Source organism: Semicossyphus pulcher, unplaced genomic scaffold (assembly GCF_022749685.1).
Source record: "Semicossyphus pulcher isolate SPU_LCO1_2020_fin unplaced genomic scaffold, fSemPul1.0.p SCAF_9, whole genome shotgun sequence".
Lineage (NCBI taxonomy): Eukaryota > Metazoa > Chordata > Actinopteri > Labriformes > Labridae > Semicossyphus > Semicossyphus pulcher.
Genome location: NW_027211770.1, coordinates 26,569,831 through 26,581,077, shown reverse-complemented (window position 1 = coordinate 26,581,077; position 11,247 = coordinate 26,569,831). Strand labels below are relative to the sequence as shown.

The window sequence follows — 11,247 nt, the reverse complement described above, 5'->3', positions numbered from 1 at the left end:
TCAAAAGGCATCTGGTGTCTGTGTTTAGAATGATCTCAGTACTGAAACACATATTAGTCGTGTTTTGAGTAAATGTCATAAATTGTACGAGCAAGTAGGTGCTATGTATTAATTAAACCATTTTGCTAAAGTCAGTTGAACACAAACTGTTTGGGGGAAATTAGGTACTTAAGATTCAATCTGCATTTTTCTGTCAGGGTCTTATCAGAAAATGATTTAGCACTTGTTCTCAGAAAACCCTTATTAGATTTTATTAAACTATCAACTGACACAAATATTTTGATAACCTTCTTTTTTTTTTTTAGAAGATACTTTCAGTTTCCTGTTGACTTTTTTTGTTCACAATTACATATTCATAGCAGTGTGGATGTGGTGGGAAGGCATTACACAGACGCAACTCAAAGTCATTGAAACCACTTCCTGAGTCACGCCACTTATGATGACGCCTTCACTGCGAGAAAGCTGAAAAATGTTCCCCTAAATGTTCTCACACAGACAGCAGTGCACCAGTGGCTCTGTTGGCTTGTTAACTGATTAGGTGGCACAATTCAAAGTTCGAAAAAAGGTAAGATGGTTGTTTTTTTTTTGACTGTATTTGAATGAGAGCAGTGTTGATGAAAATGTGTTGTTGGGATTTTTAGCTAGCTAATTTAAAAAAAAAAAGTTTATAAGATTAACCTTAAATTTGTTTTACAACTGTAACTGTGTTTTTTGTATAACTAAAAGTTCAATTAATAATGCTAACGATGAAGTTTACCATATCTGGGATTGTAGATACATTTTCAAGCTTTTGTCTATGTGGTCGCTACTTACACCGTCCTTACTTAGCATTAAATCTTAGCTTTCCCCTTTTTTAAAAACTTAAATGCTTTTTTAAAAACTTAAATCCTTATTTTTTTCCCCTGAACATTTTTTGTTTTTTGTGTATATATGTATATATATATATGTATATATATGTATATACACTTGTAAAAAATATATATAAATACATTTAAAAAAATAAATATATATATATATTTTTTTTTCTTGCAGTGGTTTTTTGTCCCGTTGAACCAGAGGTAGATGACCGTGGGCTTTCCCCATGGCTCGAAAGCTTGTGTTCTTACTGTTGCTGTGGGGCTTCACTTTGTTTGTTCACGGTGGTAAGTTAATCTAATCAGTGCATTTTTCTTTATCTATTAAATCTATTGATAAGACATTCTTAAGGTAATTCACCAATTTATGCTTTCGATTTAAATGACCTTGTACTCACTTTCATCGCTGAGTGTCTTGTCTTGATACTGTGGCAAGTTTCCCTTAAAAACTAAAGTGAGGTTGGCTTGGTAAACATATTTGACCGCAATTTTCTCTTATGATGCAGGTACATCATTCTGCGATGTCACCTGCTCAACAGACTACGATGTCACAGTGAACTGTTCCTGCTCGGCCTCTCTGCCGACACATTCTGTCCTCATCCAAGTTAACTGCAGGTAAATTTTGTCTTTAGTAGGGCTTTTAATGAGTATAATTCATTTTGATGCATTTCATATTATGTGGCTTCATGTGGCTCTAGAGCACCGCTAGCTTTTATTTGAATGCTGGTTTGGGAGCTAGCTGTTGCTTCCACATAGTCATGAAAACAGTCACCATTTTGAATATTGTGCTCTTTTTAATAATAGAAATAATACGAGTAATATTAGTAAGATTTTCATAGATCCCCTGTCAGTTGTTTTTGCCTTGGGGACAACTGTTTTGCAGCTTTTAAAAATAGAGTTGCTTTGATCAGTTGGTTTGATGTAATGGAAACACTGCAGGGTGCTGATGAGACTGTTGACCTCCATTGTTCACTTTACTGCACCTTCCTGGAAGCCTTGCCTGTCGGAAGTTTCCACAGCTTGTTTTGAATTTGAACACCTTTTACCTATGTTATCGTTAAATGAATCTGATGTTTAAAAGTCACTGGTGTAAAGGGTAGAGCCCTGGTATAAAATCAACAACACGCTTTGTTGCGTGCAGTTTCAGTTTCCACCTTCTCGCATGTGACCATTGTATGTTCTCTCTTTGTTTCTTTCTCTCTTTTCTGTTTTTACTTAAGATTAATTTTGGCCTTTTTTTGCCTTAATTAGAAAGTACAGTGAAGATTGACAGGATATGGGGAAGAGAGAGTAGGGTAGACATGCACCAAAGGGCCACGCAGCTGATGCGTCAAGGCCTCTGGTTATGGGGCTTCTGATCTACTGACTTTGCTAAACCCGTGCCACTCTTTTCTTTTCTTTATTATTTGTTATCAGTAATGAAAAATTTAAACCTCAGTTGCGTCATGTTGCTTGCTTGCAAGCTTTACTAAGGACCTCTTTGCAGCTTAAGAGATGTTTAATTGCCTGTGTATAAAAAAGCTGCACAGGTAAATAACACTAAGCTTTGCGATTGTCTCTCAGACACTAATGATGTGAACTAAAGCTTTCAAACCTTCACCTCATCGGTTCTGCTCTAAAACAGTCACATGAACACCACAACCTCTGAGGCTGAGATGTCTGCTGATGTCACAGAGAATCACTGATTATAACTGTTTATCTGCCGTAGTGATGGTTTTGAAGTTGAAGCTCATGGCAGCTGTAAAGTAAACCCTCCTCAGTCCTGGTGCGTCATGTATCCAGAAGATCTTGAGGAGATTACTTCCATTGGAACGATGTGTACTGCGACTGTAACTCAACAAGGTGGTCCAGTTATAATGAATGGCACTGAGTCATCAAGCTGGGAACTGAGTCATGTGGGTAAGTTAAACAGATAAGAAATACATTATTCGACATTTCAGCGTTCGTCATTTCTGCCACAGATAAGATCTCTGTTCAGAGAAAACAAAGACGCTTAAATGTCATTGACAAAAACAGATATGTGCCCTATAATTTATGAAGTTCAACAAAGTTTATAAGTTCATTTTAGTTTCCCAGAATTGTTAAAAAATACACTCTTCTTTTTATATATTTGTGATTCTTGTACACAGCCACCTGTTTCCAATACGTTTATTAAATAAAGCTTCATTAATCCATTTTCTGTTTGCATTCTGGCAACTTTCCCATTTTACCTAAATTGTCACTTGTCAGTAAATGCCTCCCACCTGACATCCCCTCAAACAAAAGCTAAAATTATCAACTGTCACTTGTGGTGTATTTCTGGCACGCATTTTCATTTTCACATTATTCCCCTTGGGACTTTGTTTTCACAGTGAAAAGCCTGCCTCCTTTCAATGTTCAAGTGACGAACAGTGACGGCTTCTACAACATCACTTGGGACCACAACAACAAAATAGACTGTCTCACATACAGGGTGCGGGTGAGAGAGAGCAGAGACTTGTCAAAGGTAATATGTGAGCAAAAATACCAAAGCTCAAAACTTGACTTCAAGTGTCTCAGCTGACAATTCCTGTGCAAATAAACGGATTGCAAACAAAGGATTCAACATCTTTCTTCCTTCCTGACAGGATACACTTCTTTCAGATTCAGTGCAAGAAAAGCAAATACTCATAGAGCACAAGACGCTGCAGCCACATGTTAACTACACTGTGGATGTTGGGGCCATAATGTGTCCTGAGAATCTCTACTGGGGTCCATGGAGCGAGTGGAGTCCCTCTGCTGAGTGGAGGACTGTGGGGAGTTCAGCAGGTAGAACAAGACTGTGCATTCCATCAACCTTTTTCCTCATGCTAAATCATGCACTGATCTTACAATTATAACAGTAACAGGAAGTTTGTTTCAAATATAAAATTGTCTGTACTCATTTTACATGTTCTGTCTCCTTTATAGAAATGAATATGTGTTGGTGGTACACCCTCCTGTCTATCATTCTCATCTTTGTGGTCCTGTCGCTGGTTTATTCACAGAAAACGTGAGTACTGCAAATGGGATCTGAGCCTTAAACATTGTAGCTGCTGGTAACTTAATAACTTAATATGCCTTACAGGTTTATATTTCCATATTTCCCCAAATACGTTGGGGTTTCAGTGAGCTTACCGCACAACCTCAAAAAGCCTCAGTTATCGTTTTTTTAAATAGCTCATCAATGCGCACTGCTAGCTTTTAGAGAAGCAGAAGCAGAATTGATCGTATTTGGACTGAACACACTTTCAAACGTTCAAATCATGTTCAAAGTTTAACTTGTTTTAATTTACTTATAGCTGATCGGCTTTCATTGCTCAGTTTTAACATGGCAAAGTGAAAGCAAGTAAAGTCTGAAGGTCAGCAACACTTAGACTTCCTGTAAACGATTAGCAAACGTTTTCAGTGCTTGAATCTTGACTTTCCTGGCATCACCTCCCACATATATAGAAACCACTGCTGTGATGTACGTGCAGCAGCACATTGCACTCAAATGGCTAGCAGGCATAGGAAGTCATGCAGAGGATCAGTGTCAAACACTGTGTGCGACTCACTCATTAAGGGCACACAGTTCCAAGAAAAGAAACACAGGCTTAAAGAAGTAAATGAACTTTGCACCAACAGCATTTTCTGCTCCTTTTCGTCAGTTTAAAAGATGATATAACATGAGATCCTCTGTGAGCATGGATGATTGACTTAGGTTTGGGTTCAGTGCACGCCTTACATAAACTCCTTGCAATGAATATCATTAGTAGCAGCAGCAAATGCAGCCTGTTTATGTTCTTCAATTTTCAGTTTCTATTTTCAAAGTGCACTGACCTTTAACTATCCCCACCTGCATAAGAGTCGCTGCTGAGTTGCATTTACTTGCAGGTATCCGATATTCAACAGCACCAGTAAATGCTGCATCCAAGACTGTAATCAAGTTTAACTTTAAATGTAAACATGATAAGGATTTATTACAGCGCTGTTGAAGGGAAGCTGCCCTTGTTGGAGCTCGCCCAGAGAGAGAACTACATCCCTAGAAGAGTTTTATATGTTATCTTATTGTATGCAATGCAGTTTTAACAGCATTGTTGTTTTAGACTGCTTTGGTTCAGGCTAGTTGTACCGAATAAGCTGGCAACTGAATGTATTTTTCTGACATGCACTCAAATCATCATCTTTTGGGACACTGGCATTGGGTCAGCATGTCTCAAACGTGGGCTAAATGACTCTCTAAGCACGAGTTAACGCACGAGTTGTATGAGTTATACCAGTATGAGCCAGTAGATGTAGACACTCTGTACCTCTCCATAAGGCATACATGATCGTGTTTTGAGTCATGAAACATTCAGAGTTTCTGTCCAATACTAAGACGTTACTTTAACTCACGGCCTTAGCTTTGTCACTGTGTAATACTTGAAATGAAATCCATTTCGTGCTATCAGGATTACTAATTATTACTAATTACGAGTGACAAATGGACACAACTTTGCATCTGCGCAAGTAACGTACCAAAAAACAAAATCACCTCATCCTTAGAGTCAGAGCACGGTTGAAAAACGATGTTCTTTATCTGCTATTGTTCTGAAATCATTTCACGTTTGTTCCAGATTTTTCAAGGCAAAGCTCCAGCTGATTACCTACGTCCCCGCACCAGATGACTTTTTCAAGCCGCTCTACCAGAACTATGGAGGGAACTTTCAGGTAAGGGAAAGCAAAAACAGATGCACTTCACTGGGTTTTGTGTGTAGTTTTCAAACCGGCCCAGCAGGTGTTGCCCAAGAGGGGACTTTTAACACATCTGCACCAGAGCTGGCGGGGCTTTCCCGCGACTTCACATGCAAGGGCTCATGTATTGAATGACTCAGTGTGCAGGGGCTTCAAGAGGCTTTTCGTTTTTCATCTGTGGGTAGATCTCTTTGTGTCACGGCCCGACCTCGTTCCACCCCAGTGGAAAATACCCCTGTTACAAGTTTTATCAGGTGTGTGATGTGTCATTATGTCGGGCTAAAAAAAGCTTGTTTTTCATTTGATAAGGTCACAAAAGGGAGAATTGTTTGGTTAACATTTAATCACCTTCATGAGTGTTTTCCAACACCTTGATATATTTTCCTCTATTGTTGATTCTTTTTTCTGTCAGTTGAGTCTGATTCTGTTTTCAATGTAACATCGTAGCTCTCTTCGATTTCTCTCATTTAATTGTTAGGCTGATAGAGGGAAGTTTCTGTGCGGCTAGTCAGGCAAAAGACGATTACATTACAAGTATACTGAAAATTCAAAGCGTCTTTTAAAATGGTCAGAATTACCTACAAGTGTGTGTTACGTACTTAAAATCAACAAAGATCAGCTGTTAAACAGTTTAAACTCAGGAAAGTAAATCAGGTTTTCTGGTGTTACTAAATACAACTTTTCAATTACTTCAGCCATAGATTTGAGTCTTGCTGGCTTATATAGTGTCTGGTCACATGTTTAACATATCCTATTACTTATGGTTGCTCTGAAAACTTTCTTGCGTTTAAATCAGGTATCTGTTAAAATATGAATAATAATTTTAACCATTTCATCAGGTCATCAGTATTCTGTCAAACATATTCCAACATTTGATTTTGTCAGCGTATATGCAGACTCTTTTAAACTCAACACATTAGCTTGAGATCTCTGTGCATTTACAGGTGTTGGCCAGCAGAGTGCGCTCCTGCAGCAAATAAAGGGAACATGCAGCACTTTCAGAAAGGAGGTGCGATAAAGACGTGACATAGAAAATTGCTCCTTTATGTTGCATTGCATAGAATTCTCTTCATATTAAAAGTGCTAAACTTGACTAAATGAGGAACATTTATGCTCTGAAAGGATTAAAATTGTTCCCAACAGGGAAAGGTAAACTTGTTTGCAAACAAAATGCACAAAAACAATTTCAAACATGATTAGGGAACAAAATATGATTTTAAAAAGTTATAGACAATGGCTGTGGAACAAGTTGAAGAAAATAAAGCGTGTTTCCATTTCTAATATATTTGTTTTGTGGAGACATGAAAGACACTTGTAGGGTCAGTCATTTTTTTTGGACACTTTATTAATCGACACAGGTGCTAAAAAGTAGTTGGAATGGGGCGCAGGTTAAATTGTGTGTCCCATGTAAAGAGGAGACAGTCCTCGATGCGGCAGCCCCGGGTTTCAACTCCCACCCTCGGCTCTTTGCTGCGTGTCATCCTCACTCTCTCTTCCCCTGGTTTCGACACTATCCATTGTTCTCTGTCTCTCAGTAAAGGCATAAAAGGCCAAGCTGAAAGTTGAAAGATGGTGAGTTTAGCTTGGTTAGATGGTACAGAGACTGTTGAGCCTTCTTCACAGAGAAGCAGTATCAGTCAGTGTCATCCACGTATCGATAACAGTTGGATGTTTACTCCGTGTAGTGTTCAGTCAAAGGCCGTTTCCATCTGATTTGCCTGCAGTCCCCACAGTTTTCATAAGAAAGGTGACTCATAGTTTAGATTAAATTCAACAGTATTTGACTCTTGCACACCGAAATGTGTCAGACTGGACTTTAATGTGGCCAAAAACTTATTGTAATACATGACAGCATTGTGAATTGTCTTCATATTAAATGCAAGGATTTAATATGCAAAGAGCACCTCGAGCTCACTCCTTCCTTGATGTTTTAGATTGTGATGTAGTTGTTTTGTTCAATGACACATTTGCAGCCACACATTACATCATTCTAAATCTGAAGCTGTGTGACGGTTGTGAAGCTGTTTGAGTACTTTCCTTATTACCCTCAGAGAGATTTTATCTGGTCTCTTTATTTAATTTTCATTTTTTACATCACATCTCCAGGATCTCTGAAACGGACTGAACTTGCTCTTTTACAAATCCTTGATCTACTTTGACTGTGCTATCTCACCTCTGTGGCACCGGCTGCTCGTGTTTTCTCAGCTGCTCAGAGACGACTCCGTGATGGCGATGAGCTGTGTACCTCAGGATGTGGTTTCCTTTTGCACGGGGAAACTGATTCATGCTTATCTGTCCATCACACTGCTGAACAAAGGTTATAGGTGGCTGCAGAAGCTTTACATGTAGTGTGTTGATGCACAGCCACTTAGGTGTATCGAGAGAAACACGCTGTACATTTAAAAACATCAAAGTAAAAATCACAATTAAACGTTCAGTATTATACACGTGCATGTACATATACAAATACATATGAAAGCTCGGTAACTAAGTGTGGGTACTCGCTCAGATATCTCAGACTAGATCTAAGAAGTGACTGAACACATACTGGAAAAAGACCAGATAAAGATGTGTAGATTCTCTCCTTTGATAAGGTGCAGCAGTTCCCTCGTGCACATAGAAAGTGCTTTTTTTTACTAACGCACTCATGTCTGTCTTTCATGCTGAGAGTTTGATGAAGATCGATGCCACAGTGTACTAAAAATTAAGCAGATTAGCTTAGCTTGAGGAGTGTACGCAGAGGGACACAGGTAGCGTGATGAAAGGCAAGAAAATGACCCTACTAAAAATCACCAATTCAAACTTTCCTACTTGTTAATCCAAACTTACCTGCACTTAGTGTGAGTCACCTGCCTAAAAAAGTTATTGGTTACGCTGAGAAACCAGGCTAACAGTTTCCCACTGCTCCTAATTCTTAGCTAATAGCCTGCTAGCTGCAACATTACCATGAAGATGAGAGTGGGTTAAATCTACTTTCAACATTTGACAGCATCACTATGTGTTTTTGTCCTCTTACTGTCCCCTACTTGTTCTGATGTTTCCTTTTGAAAGACTCTATATATACGTGTAGGTACTGATCATAGTAGCCACACTGTATACTGTGTGTAAAAATGCACCCATGCCTATTGAAGGGCTGTTTACAGTTACCAGACTTGTGCCTTTTTGCCTGTGTTCTAGAAATTGAAGCTAGCAGGCACTTAGCCTAGCTTAAAGGCTGTAAGCAGGGGGAAACATGAGGCTTGCCTTAAATGCTAACCAATGATTTACTACACTACACACTAAACCAATGTTTAACAGTGACATGTTGTGTTTTTATTGGGAGTGAACTAATCCTTGATCAAATCAAGAGTCAGGCTAACAGTTTCCCTCTGCTTCCAGTCTTCATGCTAAGCTAATTTCCTCGTGGCTCCAGCTTCAGGTTCATATTTATTTAACTACAGAGAGCAAATATACAACTATTCCTTAACCAATACCATCTTTTCCTCCCAGATACTGATTCTGATACCTAGACTTGAGTATCGGTTGATACCGCGCATCCCTCAAATAACTGTGTGATATAAAAAAATACATGTAATATTTTTGGAAAAACACTAATAGCTGACATTTTGCTTTCTTTGACTAACATTACACATGTTGCTAGCACTACACTGATATTGTTTGTTATTGTCACACAATATTTACCTGAAAACAATTTATTTTATTGGTGCTAATCGGTTAAAATATTGGATTGGTGCATTGACTGGCATACTCGCCAATACCCAATATCGCATTGGCTCATATCGGAACAACTCTACTTTTCACATATATTTGTTAAGTAAACACTACGATATTAATGCCTTCCATTTGCTCTGTTGTAGGAGTGGGTGAAACCTGTATTCAAGGAGTGCGATTACCTGAGGATCAGCTCACACGTTCAGATGCACAGCGAGAAGCAGCCGGATGTCCTCCAGCTGAAGAATGAGAAACAGAGCTACAGCGAGGACAACGAGGTGGAACAAGGCCAAGGTCATTTCCTCCACATGCAGCAGCCTCACAGCAACTCGCTGCTGTTCTTCCAGGACTCTGGCAGTTCAGAGGGCACCGGTCACTCCACCGGACACATCTCCATCCATACTGTGACCCTGTCTGGAGAAGAGGAGTTTGAGGAGGACGTCGTGTCAAGGCGCTCTGTTAACACCCTCAGAAGTTACCATGGTGGAGAAAGCTTTGGTTCATTTGAAGACGACAACGGAGGACATGCTGGCTACGATTTAGAAGATCCTCGGACGTCCAGGTTGGAAAGACAAATCGGGATGTTACCACAGCATGAAAACCAAATATCTATTGATTTGTCCATGGGAAATTTAAACTTTCAGCCACATGTCCAGCTGAATGAACCAGAGAGGGTATCACTTGACTCATTTGCCTCACACGAGCAGTCAGAAGACGGCTACCCTCATGTGGACCTTGACACCATTGATAGTGGTTTTGGAGAGTGCAGCAGCCCTGGAGCCTCGGACTCGCACATGGCAGAGCAGATCGATTTGTTTCATGAGCACAAAAACTCCAACTCCAACTACGTCAAGCAGTGGATGATATGTAGCACTATCCAGGAAGACTCCAGCAACTCAGAGAACGAGCTCCAGGAAACACAGTGATTCATGTTGCAGAATAGCTCCAAAAAGTGCACAGTTCAGAGTGCTTCTGGACACGTATTTAAAAGAAGAATATTATCGTTTACAATCTTAGAAAATATAGTTTGATTGAAAGTAAATTGGTATTGCTGCCCAGCTCATTTTCCTGTATATAATGTCATTTAAAAAAAGAAAGTTGTGCTTTTTTGTTGAGACTGAAATATGCAAATGTCAGTGTTTGATTGAAATCATTCCATCAATTATAAATGGACCATTTGACAACAGAAAAGGTCAGTGGACTTTAAATGCACAAAAGTATCCTTTTATGATTATCTTTTAATGTATAATCTGAAAGAAAATTGAAAGAATTTTATTTTTATTTTGCTTTTTAAATGCAAAAATGTCAAACAAAGCCTATAATGAATTACCCTCTCACTTCAGAGTGCATAGACTTGCAGGATTTCTGCAGCTGGAGGATGTCTTTGTCTTGTTTTTGTGTTTTTGTATGTATTGTCATGGTCATGCATGCTTCATCAGCTTGTACTGTAGCACCAGCAAGCACGCTGCCTTATCGAGATGTCTGATAATGTCTGTTCTCTTTGCACGCGCATTTCCTGATAACCACTGTAACCATCTGTCCTGTTTTGTACAAAGTCAGTAAAAACTGCAGACTTGGTGCAAATTTCTTTATCATCTGTAAACACGTGAGAAATATGATTTCTGATTCCTCAGTCTCGTTTATCAGGAGGAAGTGGAGAAATGTGCCGGACAAGCTTTGATCATCTATTCGCTCATTGAGCATCTCACTGCAACTTCATTGAGTTAAATAGTGTTTGCAGAGTATAGTGTATTTGTTTTACTACACTTCTTTACTTCTTGATTTAATTCTAGTACAATTCTACAAGAATATGTTTGATGTTTTTGCCTCTCTGGGCCCACGTTGCTTTTTTTCTTGTTCCAAGCAAATGGAGAACTTTAATAACTGATTACATCAGAGACGGTGTTTTTATTCTAACTGAAAGGGCTCCTAATGGTAGCTGGAGTGGGAGGGGGAAGTGTCGCTCATT

General features: G+C 39.1%; 1 protein-coding gene across 1 annotated transcript; it reads left to right on the top strand.

Annotated features, from left to right (window-relative positions):
- Window positions 1-475: 475 nt before the first annotated feature.
- il21r.1 (interleukin 21 receptor, tandem duplicate 1) lies at window positions 476-11,032 on the top strand. Its single transcript, XM_069656752.1, has 9 exons — window positions 476-565; window positions 1,033-1,142; window positions 1,361-1,469; window positions 2,563-2,753; window positions 3,206-3,339; window positions 3,461-3,641; window positions 3,783-3,864; window positions 5,450-5,543; window positions 9,425-11,032. Exons 2-9 carry the CDS (start codon window positions 1,082-1,084, stop codon window positions 10,202-10,204), a joined length of 1,632 nt encoding a protein of 543 aa, XP_069512853.1. The 5' UTR covers window positions 476-565; window positions 1,033-1,081; the 3' UTR covers window positions 10,205-11,032.
- Window positions 11,033-11,247: the final 215 nt, after the last annotated feature.

Bases quoted from the DNA above. Each gene is read 5' to 3' on its own strand.
- il21r.1 (XM_069656752.1), top strand. From the start codon at position 1,082: ATGGCTCGAAAGCTTGTGTTCTTACTGTTGCTGTGGGGCTTCACTTTG. The intron at 1,143-1,360 runs GTAAGTTAATCT...CTTATGATGCAG, and splicing joins CACTTTGTTTGTTCACGGTG to GTACATCATTCTGCGATGTC. The intron at 2,754-3,205 runs GTAAGTTAAACA...TTGTTTTCACAG, and splicing joins CTGGGAACTGAGTCATGTGG to TGAAAAGCCTGCCTCCTTTC.